General features: G+C 42.2%; 1 protein-coding gene across 1 annotated transcript in view; it reads right to left on the bottom strand.

Moving 5' to 3' along the window:
• The window catches only part of Colec12 (collectin subfamily member 12), a 178,172-nt gene extending 168,781 nt beyond the window's left edge, over window positions 1–9,391 (bottom strand). Inside the window, exon 1 of the mRNA XM_047526956.1 lies at window positions 9,140–9,391. Within this exon, the coding sequence (XP_047382912.1) occupies window positions 9,140–9,146 (7 nt within the window). The 5' untranslated portion in view covers window positions 9,147–9,391. The remainder of the gene's footprint in view (window positions 1–9,139) is intronic.
• Between the last annotated feature and the right edge of the window lie 9,125 nt (window positions 9,392–18,516).

Below are 18,516 nucleotides of genomic sequence, written 5' to 3'. Positions count from 1 at the left end.
ATTTTAAGGGTCCTGATGAGACTCAAATACATAGGGGACTTGGCAAGAAAAACTAATGCCATCCATTTCTCTGGAGGCACAAAAATAAGTGGCCCTTGTTTAAAAAAAAAAAAAAACTTGATAGATCTTTTTCTTTTGAATTCACTTAACATTATGTTCAGAGTACCTAAAAAATTATGTAAATGCATTGTACTATAACTAATTACCAATGACAGATATAAATTTAAGAGATAAAGATTGAAGAAAGTTTGAATTTGATCTCTCACCTCCCACACCGAAACGTCACACCTGGTTTCACAGTGGCCTCCAGACACCTTTGAAAACACTTTTCTTGCTGGCTTTTGTGGTGCATACCTGTAATCCCAGCAACGTGGGAGGCTGAGACAGGAGGATAACAAGTTCAAGACCAACCTTAGTAATTTAGCAAGCCGCTAAGCAACTTAACAAGACCCCATCTCCAAATAAAAAAGGCTTGGGATGTGGTTAAGCACTGCTGGGTTCAATACTCAGTGCCAAAATTAAGTAAATTTTTTTTAAAATTAAATAAGACACATTCCTTTAAGTATATTTAAACTATTAAAGTAGTATAATCTGAAATATAAAATGTAATCCAAGAAAATGAATCAATTCGGCATGGGGGCACACACCTGTAATCCCAGTTACTTGGGAGGCTAAGGCAGAAGGATTCCACATTGGAGGTCAATCTGGGAAATTTAGTGAGACCCTGTCTCAAAAATTTAAAAAAATAGATAAAATAAAAAGGGCTGTGGATATAGCTCAGTGGCAAATCATCCCTGGGTTCAATCCCCAGAACAATAACAAGAAAAGCCACTAAGTAGTTGGGGCATGGTGGTACACATCTGTAATTCCAGCAATCTGGAAGGTTGAGGCAGGAGGATTTCTGGTTCAAGGCCAGCCTCAGCAACTTAGTGAGGCCCTATCTCAAAATAAAAAATAAAAAGAGCTGGGAAGTAGCTCTGTGGCAGAGCACTCCTGGATTCAATCCCCAGTACTACAAAAAAAAAAAAAAAAAAAAAAAAAGAAAGAAAGAAAAGAAAAAGAAAGATACTGAATCAGTTCACTTCTCTCCCCCAAATAAAAATGCCTCTGTCTTCAACCAGAGTACCTGATCCTTACATAGGACACTTTCTACCTTCTACTGGAATTCCAGTTGTTTGTGAATAGCCTTATCTTACCTACCTGAATGCAAGCTCTTGAAGTCAGAGGCTTTATCTTATTCATGTTATTTGACATGTATTTCTACAGTGCCTTGCATACAGAAAATACACACCAAATATTTTTAAAGAAAAAAATGGGGGCTACAGGTATAGCTCAGAGGCAGAGCACTTGACTAACATAGCTAAGACTCTGCATCTCCAGCAACACACACACACACACACACACACACACACACACACACACAAATAAATAAATAAATAAATAAAAGCTAACTAGTTAGGACTTGGTGGCCCAATTGTAAATACTAAGTAGAAATATGACAGCTTAATGGAAAATTACCACTACTAATGAAATAGACATGATGTCATATGGTTAAAAATCTTACATATATATATATATATTAGTCTCCGAAGTTATTTAAAGACAAATTTATTCAATGTTGTGATTCTTTGATGTCATATCCTTACTGGATAAAATTGGACACTGGATTTGAGACACAGATCTCAAAAAATACTATGTCATAGTCAGGCGTGTTGGCACAGGCTACTCACTACTCAGCTAGTCTGAAAGCTGAGGCAGGAGGATCACAAATTCAAGACCAGACTATCTCATAGGAAAATTAAAAATAGGACTAGAGATGTAACTCAGTGGTAGAGCACTTCCCTAGCAATATGAAGGCCTAGGTTTGAGCCCCAGTAACAAAAAAATAAAATAAAATAAAAATGTCATCCTCATTAGACACAAGAATAGTGCTCCTGGAAAATTAGTGCTCCCGGAAAATTAGTGCTCCCAGGAAAACTCAATATATTTATATGTATTTATCAATACTCTATTACTATTATAACAAATAGAAAAATTGTACCATTACTACAATGACAACCTTCACTATACATATGCCCCTGATTTTTGATGTCATCACAATAACAGCCACAGGAGTGAAGCCAGCGGGAGACAACCTCTGCTAACACTGACTCCCACAGCGTGCACAGCTCACTCCTACCTGGGGTCAGTTATCTGTAATTCGAAAATTAATATCAGAACTAAACATTTGTGCCAGGTGTGGCAGCACACGCTTGTAATGCCAGTCACTTTGAGACAGGAGGATTGCAAGGTTCAAGGCCAGGTTCGGCAACTTAGCAAGACCCTGTCTCAAAAAATAAAAGATAAACTGGGCAGGATAGTGCATGCATGTAATCCCAGCAACTAGGAGGCTGAGACAGGAGGATCACAAATTCACCACCAGCCTTGGCAATTAAGCGAATCCTTACACAACTTAGTGAGACTCTGTCACAAAATATAAAAAAGGGGGTGCAGATGTGGCTCCATGGTTAAGTGGCCCTGGGTTCAATCCCCGATACAATAAGTAAATAAGTAATTAAAAAGGGCTAAAGCACCCCTGTGGTAAAGTGCCCCTGGGTTCACTCACCAGTACCAGAAAATAATTAAATAAACTGAACATTTGCCTTTATGATCTAAACTATATCACTTGAATAAATTAACATAAATGATCCATTATTGGCAATTAAATTGCTGCCTAGAGGAAGCAGCAGGTTACAATAATATAATTTAAAAAGCCTCTTCAGTTCTTATTACATACTAAACAACTGATCAACACTAACCTATTGAATCCTTAAAACAGCTCTAGCCAACCAGCAGATGCCATTCTCTCTCATTTTACAGATGAAGAAACTGAGGCCCCAAAAGGTTAAATAACTTGCCTGTGATCACCAGGCTTTCTGGTTTCAGAGCCCACAGGCCTGTAACCACACAGAAATCACCAGGGTCAACTCCTAGGTTCACTAAGCATAATTATGTTTTATAAGAAGATTACGGTTTAAAGCATATATTACCTACTTTAAAGTTGGACTACTTAACCTTTGAATAATGAATTGTTTTATAAACATCAGCTAGTTTCCAAACATTTCTAAGTCATAAGAAAATGATTGGCAGGCATGGTGGCACATGCCTGTAATCCCAGTGGTTTGGGAGGCTGAGGCAGGACAACCCCAAGTTCAAAGCCAGCCTCAGCAACTTAGTGAGGCCCTGAGCAACTCAGCAAGATGCTGTCACTAAGTAAAAAATATAAAAAAGGGTTGGGGATGTGGCTCAGTGGTTAAGTGCCCCTGGGTTCAATCCCTAGTACTGAAAGAAAAAAGAAAGAAAATGACTGAGGCCCCAAAAAGTACAGCTCCTGCCACAGAGCCAGTGATTAGTTAGTGTTCACACGGAATGTCAGACATTCAGCTTCTCAGGTTGGTGAATTCCACTTCTGGGATGCTGAGTTATAATACCAATTCATTTAGGAAACATAAAGAAGTCTTGTTTAATAGATTCAAGTCCAATAAATTTATTTACTTTTAAGTCTCCTCATGTTGTAAAACACATTTCTTTTATATTTTTAAGAATGGTTATTAAATATTTATGATAAATTCAAGGGTTCAGAGAACTCATAGGATCTCCTTGAAATCTTAATTTTGGAGTAATAATTTCTGCTTATGTTGGCTTTTACTGCTACATACTTAGGACAGGTCTAAGTATCAGCAGGTTACTTAAGAATCAGCAGGTTTTTTTTTTTTTTTTTCAAGATGCTATATTGGGTTTGGCTGTTCAAATGACATTCACTTAAATAGAAATCAAATCACTGCTTGGTGGAAAAGTTACTACCTCAAGCTTTGGGTGGTTGATGCGGTTGGGAACTGTGTTGTCAATGGTAAAAGTAAAATACTTTCTACAAAGAATGTCTACACCTCCCTCGTTTACAACTGGCCATCAAGGGCATTTCTGACAAATCATCATAGGCTAGAGATTTAACATGTGGATTCTGGAATCAGGTCATCGGAGTTTATGAGTACTGAGTCCCCCCACTGGCCATCTGGATGCCCTTGGACAAGTCATGCAACCTCTCTGAGCCTATTTTCCTATCTGCAAAATGGAGGAAATAATGACAGCATGAGGTATGATCAATAAGTGCTAGATATTATTAAAGGGAAAAACAAGTAAGTGGGGGGCATTAAGTGGCCCATCAGAAATACCTAAGAAGTTGCTAGTGAGTAAAAACCACAGTACAAATCAATCTCATCCCTGTCATTCATGTTCCTCGGTTCATGGTCACAGACAGGCCTCTGGAAGCAGAGGCAGTCTGTGCCTACTGAGGACACACAAAGCCTTAAAGGAAGAGAGGGTTCTGCCACCAGTCCGTGCGTCCTTTCTGGAGACGCCACCTCTTCTTCCCACCAGGGAGCCATGCGTAAGATTTGCCTCCCTGAGAGATGACCCAGATACTGGTTTTACCCAAGATGAAATACACCTTTTCTAACACAAAACTTAAGTGTATTTTCCCATTTGAAAGCTCAAGGATCATGTGACTGACTTTGGCAGCAATGGCATCAGCTGTTTTGAAGTCACATTTTAATGAGAATAAGAATTTATTAGGAAAATTAGATACCCAGTTATGTCACAGCTTGAAAGCTATCATCTGCTGGTTTTTGAGCCATGTGGTGAAAGGGTGGGGGTTGGAGAAGGAAGCATGGGAACAATCTTGGGAAATTGCAAGGGAGACCACAAAGAAGATCTGTACTTAGCAATAATTAAACCTCAGATTAAGAATGTCAAGCATCCCCAAACTAATGAAAAGTCAAAAGTGTAATTAGATTGTAAATTTGCCCTCCAGAGGGACGGTTCTCATACCCAATCAGTGAAGGGCCTTATTTTGTTTCCATGTTTCTTCAGAAAACATGATTCTTTCAATGCTAAATGCAGCAACCCTTCCGCACTTGTTTGCTGATCACAGTTGAGCACAAGAAATCTAAAGAGACACTGAGAAAGCAGGAGACTTGAGTCCCCAGAAACAGAGGGTGGGAGAAATACAATACTGACTAGTGCACTTTAAAAGTATTAGTGCCAAATAGTATTTCAGAAATGTTTATACACAAAAGTACAAAAATAAGCAGCCAAACACAATGTTTTGATGGCACCAACTGCCTCCTTGTGTTAAATGAGAACTGTGGTTTGGACCTTTATAATCCCAAGTGATGCTGGTTGTTTTTTGTCGTCTCTTAGGCAACAAGTGCTGCTCCGTTGAAACTCACTAATAGCCTCAATTTTCAAAATGAGGAATGTGATTTAGTAATGACACACCTAACTCTAGAGGAGTCAGATTCCTTCATAAAGAATGTGAATATTTATCCAAAAGCTGTGAGATGAATTGTGTAATGAGCTGATTTAAAATGAAATTGTAAATAAATTAAAGAAAACTTCATGTTTTAATCAGCTTGGAAGATTTCAAGTATTGCAGCAACGAGGCAATACTTGAAAATGCATAATGATGTCATTATTTTGGTGCTTGTGACTCCAGGGATGGAGGAACTAGAACAGAGAAAGATGTTTGCTGAATTCAACAAATAGGTGGCGCTGTGGCTAATAGCACATTAGAATCATACCCAAACCGGGTTTTTGTCCAGTTATTTTATTTATTTCTTAATCCCCCCCCCCCCCAAGTACTATGGACTGAACCCAGAGGCACTTGACTACAGAGCTACACCTCCAGCCCTTTTTATTTTGAGACATAGTCTCACTAAGTTGCCCAAGCTGGCCTCAAATTTGCAATCTTCCTGCTTCAGCCTCCAAAGTGACCGGGATTACAGGTGCGCCCCAATTGCTGGACACAAAAACGGGGGTGTTACAAAGGCCATGTCCAAAAATTTAAACATCAGAATTAGAAAGTCAAAGAGGTACTCTAAAAAGGTAACTGACTTGCACAGAAAGGCTAGTAATTTCTATAGCGCATGTCCACTTTTTTTCTAGTTGGCTAAAGAAGGTTTTAGGTTAATATAGTTGTCCCTCAGTATCCATAGGAATCTATCCACCAACAATACCAAATCCGGGGTGCTCAAGTCCCCTATATAGATTGTGGCTCAGGGCTGAGATTTTAGTTCGACAGTAGAGTGCATGTTTAGCACGCACAAAGGCCTGAGTTGGATTCCCAGCACCACAAAAAATTAAATAAACAATAAAATGATGCACTATTTGCACATAAACCTACACATACCCTTGCATGTACTTCAAATCAGCTTTAAATGACATAATAGACAACACAAAATAAAAGCTATGTACATAGGTATTATACTGTATTGAACCTAGGGGAAATCTTGGGTTGGTTACCTAAGAATAAATGTCAGAATAATTCCACTTAGTAAAGATGCATGGATAACTCCTTTATACCGAGGAACAGTATCCTGTGCTGGGCTTCAAAAGTTCCAGGTCCCATTGTCTGGCTCCTCCCCTTCCTGGCTGCTATCCCAGTTACAGGTTACTTGGCTACTTAGTTCTTTGAGATATCCTTTTCTCCTTGTCTACGTAAAAAGTTATTGTATCCAGTGTCCTAGAGTTTTCCAAGCAACACAGGGAAATCTGTGAACTTGTCTTTAGGTATCTACCCATCCTCCTAATTATCTGCCCCTATTTTTCCTAGACTCAGTTTCCATATCAATAATGCAGGAACTAAAATGGGCAGTGGGTTAAGCTCAGTGGTAGACCACATATTTAGCATGCCCTGGATTCAAACTCCAACACACATACACACACACACACACACACAAAACCCACTCTTAGGAATGCTGAGAGGATTAACTGCAGATTGCTTAAAGGGGTATAGTACAATGGATGCCTCTTAGTAAGTACTAAAAAATTATTACTGTCCCCTCCCATCTAGACACATTGGTCTCACCAACTAGACAAATGTGTGCCAATTATGTAGCAATAGCAAGCAAATCTCTTACAGAATGCTTTCATTCTTTAAAAAAAAAAAAAAAAAAAAGCCCCTTCTAATATTTTATTTTGAGACAAGGTCTTGCTAAGGTCCTCGCTAAACTGCATGCAATCCTCCTGCCTCAGCCTTCTGAGCCACTAGGATTACAGGCATGCACCACCATGCCTGACTGAATATTTTCCTAAAGAGGTCTTTCAGCTGGGTTCAGTGGTACACAGCTGTAATCCCAGCAATTTGGGAGGCCAAGGCAAGAGAATGGCAAGTTCGAGGCCAGTCTTGGCAACTTACTGAGGCTCTAAACAATTTAGCAAGACCCTGTCCCAAGACAAAAAATAAAAAAGGGCTGGGGAGGTAGCTCAGTGGTAAAGCACCCTGGTTCAATCCCCAGTACCAGAGAAAGAAGTTTTCAAAATGACTAGCCTGCACAGGGATTTACCAGTCCCTGGACCAGTCTCCCCAACTGAAGCAGAAAACATTGGGCAGTACCCAGCCCACAGCAGGTAAGCCATGAAAATTCTCCAGTGGGTCTGTAACCTGGTCCAGAATGCAGCTTAAACTTCACATGTTTAGAGCATCTAGGTGTTTTCCATCACAGATTCAAATTAATGTTGAGAAGGACCCAAGCTGCAATTATAATCATTTACTCAGTAAATACATATATAACAGAAGTTTTAGGGACCATGTGGGAGCCGATGGAGTGGGTGGACTATCTTCCCAAAAGATGAAAAACTGCTGGCCTTACCAGTAGGAGAACTCACTTCTGGCTAAAATGATGATAACTGTGTCCCACACCAACTTCAGCCATGTGAAACTCTTTCCTTTCTGGGGAGGATCCTTTAATCAGAAGTAGCTAAGGAATACGAGAAGGAACACACACTAGAGCATTTTGAAATTTACTGGGCGGAAAGTTGCATCATGTCTTTTATTCCTCTTTCCCTGGGGCAGGTCACTTACTTTTCACCTGGGGTTCAGTTCCCTCCCTTCCCTGGCTTCCTCATGTAGTGGGCGAGTGAATCCGTAGATGATTATCTCAGGATAGTTGAGGGCGAACTGCCTTTCAGAGAAACCTTCAGGAGCCAAAAGTTACTTTCCAAGTTCTGGGTTCCCCAGGCACCCCCGATCCCACGCGCCCAACGTTACACACACCCCAGGACAGCAACCCTGATAAGTCATGGGGATCGCATGGCGTGGTCCAGAGCGGCTGGAAACTCGGTCAAGGCGGTCACAGATGCCATTTCGCACCCAGCCCCGGACCGCGCAAGGACTGAAACGTGTTATCCTAGCACAAAATCAAGAACTCCAGTCTTGGCTAAATACCACGCCCGCCCACTCTAAACGATTCCCTTTGATGCCGCCGCTGTAATTATTCATCTCTCATATAAATCAAGATTCTGCTGACAAATCTGTGTTTCCACTAAACAGAGGCTGCCCTGCAAAGCCCTTCTTGTGATTCTTTTAAAAAGTACGATAGCATCTGACATTTCTATAAACGGGACTGCAGAGTACACAGCCCGGGGCGGGGGGGGGGGGGCTACTATTAACGGGATGATTTGTGTCACCCCTTGAGCCCACGTGGGCACACCGACCCCACAGGCCGACACATGGAAGGGACGCGGAACCGAGTGCAGTTATTTTCCAGTCAGTGTATTTGATGGAGAAAGATGCCAAACGCACCTCCCCAGCCAGCTGAACTCCGCGGGCACCTAATCATTGCCAGATGTGGGGAGGGCGCACCAAGAACATCCCGAGTCCTGGAGAAAACACCCGGTCAGCCGCACCGCGACCGCTTGGTTGGAGAAACGGCAACAGGGGGGCAAGAAAGAGGACCAGGGAGAGAGCGGAGAGCGCGGCAGAGAGGAATGAGAGGAATGATGATGCCTCACTCTCCTCGGCATATTTTTTCAATTAAAAAGTTGGAAACTAGAATTCGTAAACAAGGACTTAGGGTTTCAAACTACTTTGCAAAGACGCGATGGGGAGGAGAGTACTTGAGCGCTTCAAAACCCCAACCTCGAGGTCTCCTGCTGTGTCCAGCATTGGAGCGGGGGAGCGCCCCCAGTGTCGGCGCTCCATTCCGGCGCCTGGGCTCCCCGGGACGGCAGCCTACGTAAAAGTTTGAGCTAGAGGCACCTCTGCCGCCTTCCCGAGCGCCCGAAGCCCTCCCGAGCCCTGTGAAGTCCGCTGCAGCCCTACCTTTCATGGTGACCGAGGAAACGCACAGCCAGCCAGGGAGCTCCGCGCGAGCGCCGCGCCGCCGAGGAAGTCGCGCTGAGCGACTGGTCACTGCACGCCCATGGCAGCCGCGCTGCGCGCCGGCCGTCTGCGCTCCAGTCCTGCCCGCCCAAGCCTCAGCCGGCCCGCACTCCCCGCTCCGAGCTCTGCTACCGCGGGGCTGCCGCGCGCGCCGCTCACCCCGGGCGGGAGGCGCCGCTCCCGCCAGCGCCCCTCCCCCTGGCCGGCCGGGGCGCGCGGGCGGCCGCGCCCACGCCCCTCCAGCTGCCTCCGCGCCCGCCCCGCCCTCGGCCGCGCTCGCCCCTGCCCAGCACTTTCTCGCCTTTGCTCTCGCGCCCTCCCGGGTTCTTCCTTTCTCACGTACGACCTGCAACCCAACGAAATCAAGAGGAAAGCCCTCCCGAGGAGGTCTAGGGCTCACCTCCCGGTACGCAAAAGGTGCTGGGGCTGGGGTTTCTAGAGCCCCGACTACCTACAGTGGGGCGGGAGAGCTGGTCACAGGCGTGGCGGGGCAAGACTGTCTCTTCCCCCAAAGAGTTCGGGGGCATGAGGAGTTAGAGAAAGTTGATTCAGACTTTCTAAGTGAGTGCGCTCGTCAACTCAGTGTCACCCAAGGACAGCCGGAGTCACCAGGATCCCAAATCACCATTGGACACTGTCCTTGGAGAACTCAGAGCAGAATTACACTTTTTGAACTTTACTGAAAACAAATAAAACAAAAACCACCACCCTCCCCCGCCCTGGCTGGAAAAGTTACCCTCCCGCCCTCCACCCCCGAAACGATCAGGTTGACTCGTGTTTTATCTGGAAAGAAGGCTTGACTGTTGAGGCTTCAGTAGTTCCCGTACTGTCGCCGGTCACGCTCTCCTACTGTCTCCTTAATTAAGAAAGCACGTATTTATCTTTCCTTGAGAAACTCCCTAAGCCAACTCTTCGGGCTTTGGGGTTTTGCTTTCGTTTGTTTGTTGGTATACTGGAAATTGAACCCAAGGGCGCTTTACCACTGAGCTACGTCTCCTTTTCTTTTTATTTTGAGACAGGGGCTCGCTAAGTTGCGGAGACTGACCTGGAACTTGCCATCTTCTTGGCTCAGCCTGAGTGGCTGGGGTTGTGCCACACAGGCTTGTGCCACACAGGCTCGTGACTTTCTTACTTTGGAACATAAATTAAGGGGTGAGTGGAGACGTGGGGAGGGAGAGGCAAAGGAACTTTGTTCAGCCGGTGGAAGCAACACCTCGCCGCTACTGTACTATTTAACAAAACAACAGAACGCTGGCTGGGCAGGGTTGCATCTTTTCAGTTCGCCCTCCTAAGGACTTGGTAACTCAGTGCAACCAACCCATTAATTCATTCTAAACAGGGATTTCTTTGCTCTAGCAAAGGAGCAGTGTCCAGAAACTAATACATTCTAAAACATTTCATAGACTCTCCCTTCCAGAACTTTAGGTGGAACTGAAACCAGGGCCTTCCATATGCTAGGCAAGCGCTCCAACACTGGGGATACCTCAGTTCTTTTTTTGAACATAAGGGTGAGAGTGGGACTTTTTAGCAAAGGAAAGAAACTGGCACTTTACCTCCCCACCCTTTGGGGGCTCAGTGAAACTACTGGGTCTTTGCAGTTTACTCTGGAGAGTGTTTTACATCTGAGCGAGGTACAGTTCACTTTGCAGGCCAAGTGAGAGTCTGTGAGGGAGACCAGGCTAAGGATTTTCAGCCCAGAGTTTACAACCCATGTTGGGATGGAGTAAGTAGGGTGATTTCTTCATTCAATAGTTTCTCCTACTGTAAGATGGAAGATAATCTTGGCTGCAATTCAGAGAATTTGAATTGGAAAAAAAAAAAAAAAGCTTTGTTTCTGACCTAAATTATCAATGTGACATCAAAAGCACAGGCAGCCCAAGCACAGAATGAATTGTACTTTAAAGTTAAGAACTTTTTTCCAAAAGTGGCTAAGTGGTAGAGTGCTTGCCCTAGTTTTGATTCCCCCCCCCCCTTAAGAACTTTTGTGCATTCAAGGACACTATCAACAAATGAAAAGTTACCCCTCGGAATGGAAGGAATTTTTGTTTGTATTTTTTTTAGAACTGGGGATTGAATGGAGCAACACTTTACCACTGTGCTATTTTGAGATAGGGTCTCACTAAGTTTCTTAGGGCCTCCCTAAATTGCTGAGACTGACCTTGATCTTACCATCCTCCTGCCTCAACCTCCTAAGTCACTGCAATTACAGGTGTGTGGCACCTCTCCTGGGTGGAAGGAAATATTTGGAAACCATACATTTGATAAAGGATTATTATCCTGGATATATAAAGAACCCCTACAGCTTAGTTGCAGAAAACAAGCTAATTCAAAAAATAAGCAGGGGACTTGAATACACATTTCTCTAAAAATTACATACAAATGATCAACAAACTCATGAAAGGATGCCCACCATAACTAATCCTTAGAGAAATACAAATTAAAAACCTCAATGAACCAAACAGGCATGGTGGTACATACCTGTAATCCCAGCTACTCAGGAGGCTCAAGCAGGAGGATCACAAGTTGGAGGCCAGCCTGAGCAAGTTAGCAAGATCCTATCTTAAAATAAAAACTACGTCTGGGGTGGCAGCTTAGTGATAGAGTACTTACCTAGCACATATGAGGTACTAGGTTCAATCCTCAACACCACATTAAAATAAAATAAATAAAAGTATTATGTCCACCTACAATTAAAAAAATAAAATAAATAAATAAATAAATAAAAACTAAAAAGGGTTGAAGATATAGTTCAGTGGTAGAGTGCCCCTGGGCTCAAACCCCAGTACTACACAAATTCACACTCATTGAGATACAATTTCATGCCCAATAGGATAGCTATTACATATTTAACAAACAAACCCAAAACAAATAAAAAAGAAAAGAAAAAATAATTGTTTGCGGAGATATGAGAAAACTGGTACCTTTGTGCATTGCTGGTGGGAATGTAAAATGGTGTAGCCACTGTGGAAAGGTTTGGTAGTTTCCAGAAAGTTAAACACAGAAATTCCATATGATCCAGCAATTCCACTTCTGTCTATATATCCAACAGAATTGAAAGCAGAGACTTAAAGAATAGTTGTACAACTCTGTCCATAGCATTATTATTCCCAACAGCCAAAAGGTAGAGCTACAAAGGGTTCATCCATAAATGAATAGACTGTGATACATCTATAATAGTGAGATACTATTCAACCTTAAAAACATGGTAAATTTTGGCACATGGTACATCGTGGCTAAACAAACCTTAATGGCCTTGTGCTAAATGAAATAAGCCAGTTGCAAAAGGACCAAAGTGAATCCACTTACATGAGTTATTTGGAGGAGTCAAATTCATGAAGACGGGACGTGGCATGGTGGTTGGCAGGGACCGAGGAGAATGAGGAGTTGTTTGATGGGTGCAGTTTCCATTTGGCAGATTGAAAGGAGTTCTGGAGGTGGGTGGGGGTATTGGTTGCACAATAATGAGAAATATTAAGGAATGACACTGAACTGTACCCTGGTAATGGTTAAAATGGTAAAGCTTATGTGTTATTTATTTTACCATCATAAAAAAGTATGTAACAGAAGAATTACAAGTAAAATCCAAACAAATAATAAAAATCCTAAATTTACATTACCTGTGATCATGGGCTAGATCCACAGACCTGTTGAGGAGAACAGACTCAGCAACTCTTTCAAAGAAATTTTTAAGGAGTCCTGGTGAATCACCTTCTCCCCCTCTCTATCACCGTTAGCACAAATTGAATTGGGCCCCATGGTTGGGTCCCACAGGTCCTTGGCCTGGAACCTTTTCTGAACCCAACTCTTGAAGATAGGAGGACTGAAGGCTGTGGTCATATGCAGATCATCAGCTGACCATGGTTTCCCTGGTAAAGAGCTGTGAGAGGACTAGGCATGACAGCACAATTTGGGAGGCTGAAGCAGGAAGATTTCCATGTTGAGCCCAGCCTCAGCAACTTAGCGAGGCCCTAAGCGATGTAGTGAGACCCTGTCTCAAAATAAAATCAAAAGGGCTTGGGATGTATGTAGTTCAGTGATACAAGTGCCTCTGGGCTCAATCCCCAGTACAAAGAAAATTTTTAAAACCCTAACTCTTGGGGGAATTGAGGGTTGAGCTGGGACTCAGGGAAACAAAAAGAGAAAGGAGAACATTGTGAATGGAAAGGACAGAAGCACAAAACTGAAGATACTTTGAACTCTACAGAGCTGTGGGGTCCCCAGATCGATACACAAGCTTCCCCATCCCCAAAAGCAGCAGCCAGGCCTTGCAGTCCCGCTATATTTATAGAACCTGCAGGAGCCATTATGTGCCCAATCCTCTGTCAACTTGTGCTAGTTATCTCCTTTTTACTGCTGAGAAAAACCCAACCACCCTTGATTCCTCCGTTCCCCCCAATCCTACATTCTTACCTAGCTCTGCTTCTACCTGAAAAATGCATCTCAACCCTCTCCTCTTCTCCTTCTCAACTGCATTCCCCGTGTAAAGACCATCTAGCCCATCTGGATTACTGCAGTAGCCCTCTGAGTGACCCTTCATGTCTACCTCTCCTCTCCTCTATTCCAGACTCCAACACAAAGCAGCCAGAATAGCCATGAAGGACACGGTGAGAGGTGGTAAACCAACAAGTGTGGGGCCTGGAGAGAGTCCACGGGCTGTGATAGGAAGAGGAACTCAGGCAAAGTCCAATGGCACTTGAGTGAAGAGGCTGAGAGTCTGGGCAGACCAAGACAGGGCCGAATGCAGGACAGAGCCACAGCCGGTTATGCTGCCAGCTGGGATCACTGCACCATCTTGATCTTTGACCCTCTCTATGCCTCCTTTCCAGCTGGCAGTCAGAACTTCCCAGCAACAGTTACAGCCACCACCACTTCCCATTCATTTCTCTTTTTTTGTAGCATCTTTTGCTTCATGTCAGCCAGACCATTTAGTACCTTCCCAAACATTCCTATATATGAAAGTTCTGCCTAGAATTTTACCTCTAAAATCACATTCCTTTCTCATTGTATGAATACATTTATCTGTGTCTGCTTGAAAATTTTAGAAATGAACTCCTGTGTTCAACAAGCATGACTTACACAATTACTATCACCAAGACACTATGCTATGTGCAGCAAAGCATCCAAGTTGAGTCAGGGGCAGCCTCCTCATCCGGAAATCTCGTAAGTTAGACAAAGCATTCTAGAAAGGACCTACATAAAGTTCAACATGGAAAGTGGGAGGCAGTCGGTGTCCTGAGGGGCACAAATTAAGTGCAGGAGAAGAAAGAAAAGCAGAGTACACAACATGCAAAGGTTCCTTGGGACCAGATCCTTGCAGGATGGTTAGGATTCTAATGAATGTGAGAAATGCTTGCTCTCCCTCCAGACTAGTGGGTCTGGGAACCCCCTATATCAGAATTTTTTTTTTAATAAAGTGTGGATGCCTGGGTTTCACTTCAGACCTCTGAGGCAGAATCTTCCAGAATCTGCTCTGTTTTGTATCACTTCCCCAATGATTTCCATGCTCACTACATTTGGAGAATCTTACAGGAGACTAGGGGCTTCCAAAGAGGACTTGGTCCCTGGCTTCGTCTTTATAACAGTTTCTAGCAATTAGCATTCAATGAAAGACCAAAAAGATGGGAAAAGAATTAACAAGGGAGGGAAACACCTAAAATATGTAGAGCAGGGAAAGCAAAATATATGGAACACCACTTAGGAAATTTCACTGTGACTCATGAGAGATTCTATTACAATTTTAGCTACCAGTGGATAATATGCCATACGTACTCCGAAAAGCAAGCCTAAGAGTATGAAGAAGAGCAAGCTTGTTTTTTGAAATGGATGTTGGCTTCTACACTTGGTCATCTGAGTCACTTCATATTCTCTTCCATACATGACAAAGAATAACCCTTGTGTGGCAGAAAAGCCACTGTATTGTTAAGTGAGCTCACCAAAATGTTATATATCCTGCAAAAAGACTAATAGTATAGTAATAGATGACAGGATGTATGTCTTCAACCTCTGAAATGTGATTATGCTTCAGAATTACATGAAAAAAAATGTTTTGATTAAAGAAATTGCTTTTAGACCAGGCACGGTAGTACACACCTGTAATCCCAGAGGTTCAGGATGCTGAGGCAGGAGGATCACAAATTCATGGTCAGCCTCAACAAGTTAGCAAGGCCCTAAGCAACTTAGAGAGGTCCTGTCTTAAAATTTAAAAAGTAAAAATAAAATAATAAAATAAAATTTAAATAATAAAAAATTAAAATAAAATAAAATTTAAAAGGGTTTGAGGTGTAGCTCAGTGGTAAAGCACCTCTGGGTTCAATCCTCAGTACCACACCAAAATAAATAGGTTTTAGATCTTTAAAAGCTGTAGTTTTTTTTTTTTTTTTTGGCGGGGGGGTAGGGTGGGGAGGGTAGTGGGATTGAACCCAGGGGCACTTTACCACTGAATTACATTCCTAACCCTTTTTTTTTTTTTTTTTTTTTTTTTGAGAAAGGATCTTGCTATGTTAACAAGAGAGGGCCTTGCTAAATTGCTTGCAATCCTTCTGCCTCAACCTCCTGAGTTACTGGGATTACAGGTATGTGCCACTGTGCCCAGCAAGCTGAAGGATTTTTGGGTTTTTGTCAGTTTTTCTATTTCTTTAGTTTTATTTGTTTGTTTCACAGTACTGGGAATTGAACCCATGGGTACTCCATCACTCCCCAGCCCCATACCTTTTCTTTCTTTTCTTTTTTTTTTTTTTTTTGAGATGGAGTCTCACTAAGTTGCCCAGGTTGGCCTTGGTCTTGCAATCCTCCTACTTCAACCTCCTGACCCACTATTTCTTTAATTTTTAAACAAACTTAAGGCTTTTTTTTTTTTTTTTTTTTTTTTTTTTTTGGTGCTGGAGATCGAACTCACAGCCTTGTGCTTACAAGACAAGTACTCTACCGACTGAGCTATCTCCCCAGCCCCCAAACTTAAGGTTTTTAAAAGAGGGCTTTAATTGAAAGTTGCTTTCTCTGCCCTATAAGCCAATTAAATTGCTCCTTGATATCTGTGAGAGATTGGTTCCAGGACCCCTTTGTGGATACCAAATTCCACAGATGCTCACTTTCCTTGTATAAAATAGGTATATGACCTATACACATTCCCATCTAATCTTTTTTAATTGTTTTATTTGTTCTAATTAGTTGTACATGACAGTAGAATACATTTATACATTTTGATAAATCATACATAAACAGTTAAATCTAGATTACTTATAATACCTAATGCCTGCACATCACTTTATTCCTGCAGGTTCAGGAATAGTACTCCACATGGCAAATTCAAGTTTTGCTTTTTGGAACTTTCTGGAATTTTTTTTTTTTCTGGGTATATTTGACCTGTAATTAGTTGTACCCATGGAGGTGGAATCTATGAATACAGGGGGCTGATATTTGATTTCATTTGTTGTGTCCCAGTTCAGAAGGATAGTGTGAAACAAGTTCCTCTAGCCCATTCCAAAACTACCTACAGTTCTCAAGATTGATACAGGAACCTTTTATAAGTTCAGTGGAAAGGCATGATTCATGGAAAATGGAAATGAAGTCCCCAAATGTTGGCTTGAAAATGTGGGTTTAACATCTCTGGTCACAATTTCCTCCTCCTGATGAGTGAACTATGGGGGTAGACAACCAGTAGGTCTGTTCTGCCTCCAAAATGTTCATGATTGTTTTCCCATCAGGTCTCAGCTATGTCATATCCAGAGAGTTCAGGCTATCATCTACACAAACAAGGTTTTTGAAGTTAGGTTTTTGCTTTAAACCTGTGTCTTTTGCAGTGGTGTAGATACAGAGGGATTTACTTTGGCTTCATCTTGCCTTTGATTTTGTCATTCATTTGTCCTATGGAGAGAAGAAGATTGATGTGAGCCATAGCCTGGTAGTCAGTAGAATCTCTTGTTTTGAGGTCCCTCTCTGATGGACGGCAGGCCTGTGGTGGTTCTAGGCCCACATATTCTCACCTTTGGGGATAATTTAAAAGGTATTTTTCAATACAAAAACTCAAACATAAGATAATAATAATAAAGATACTATTCAAGTATAGAATAAGCACAGAAAATGTGAAATTCAGACATCTTTTGGTGATACGTACACACAAAGCTGTCTTTATCTACAGGTTTTATATCTGAAGACTCAACCACCCTAGGAAAAAAATTTTTCTCTTCTTCTCCTTCTTTTTCTTTTGGTGCTAAGGATCAAACCCAGGGCCTCTCACTAGGTGAGCCCTCTACCCCTGAGCTACACCCCAACCTCCAGGTCAAACATTTTTGGAAAAAAATAAAATGCATTTCTATAGAACATTTATATACTTTTTTCCTTCTCATTACTTCCTAAACAATACTGCTATACTGGCATAGTATTAGGTATTGTAAATAATCTAGAGATGATTTAAAGTATCCAGGAGAAGGTTCATAGGTTCTAAGCAAACACTATGCAATTTTATATCCAGGATTTTCGCATCTGTGGATTTTGATGTCTGAGGGGAATCTTGGCACCAATATCCCAAGGATTCTGAGGGACAACTGCATATGTAGATGCGTGTGTACATGGTTAAAATCATCACTGCCATCATCATCCTAACTTGCAGCTGAACACTTTTCAAAACACTGGACTAGGACTGGAGTGTAGTTCCTCAGTGGTAGAGCATTTGCCTAACATGTGCAAGACCCTGGGTTCAATTCCCAGCACCACGAAATTTAAAAATAGACATATTGGACTAGTTCAGAGGTACATTTTTGTCCCTATGTTTTTGTTTCTGTTTTTGCTTGTTTGTTTTTGTTTTTGATACTAAGTATTGAACCCAGGGGTGCTTTACCACTGAGCTACTTCACAAGACCTTTCTGGTTTTTTTTTGTTTTTTTTTTTTTTTTTTGAGACAGCGTCTCACTCAATTGTTAAGACTGGTCTCGAACTTGGGATCCTTCTGCCTCAGCCTCTGGAGTTGCTGGGATTAATAGGTGTGTACTACTATGCTCAGCTGCCCACGTGTTCTTGCTGGAATTCTTAGTGCACAGTTAACATTCAGTAAAGATTTCTTGAATGAAGGGCTGAGCATATTGCTTGGTGGTAGAACACTAGCTTAACAAGTATAAGGACCTGGGTTCCATCTCTAGTATAGCAGCAACAACAGCAAAAAACAACCAAAAGGTTTGTCAATTGAATGAATATTCACATGCAACTGGAACTGATCCAAAAATAGAGGAGTTATTTTTCTGTCCATTCACTCTTGCCACCCTGTAAACTAAACATCTTCTTTGTGGTGGCAACAGTAGCCACAGACGACATTTACTGAGGTT

Source organism: Sciurus carolinensis, chromosome 15 (genome assembly GCF_902686445.1).
Source record: "Sciurus carolinensis chromosome 15, mSciCar1.2, whole genome shotgun sequence".
In the NCBI taxonomy this organism is placed as follows: Eukaryota; Metazoa; Chordata; class Mammalia; order Rodentia; family Sciuridae; genus Sciurus; species Sciurus carolinensis.
The sequence above is the reverse complement of the archived record's forward strand: the minus strand, read 5'-3'. Positions and strand labels throughout refer to the sequence as shown.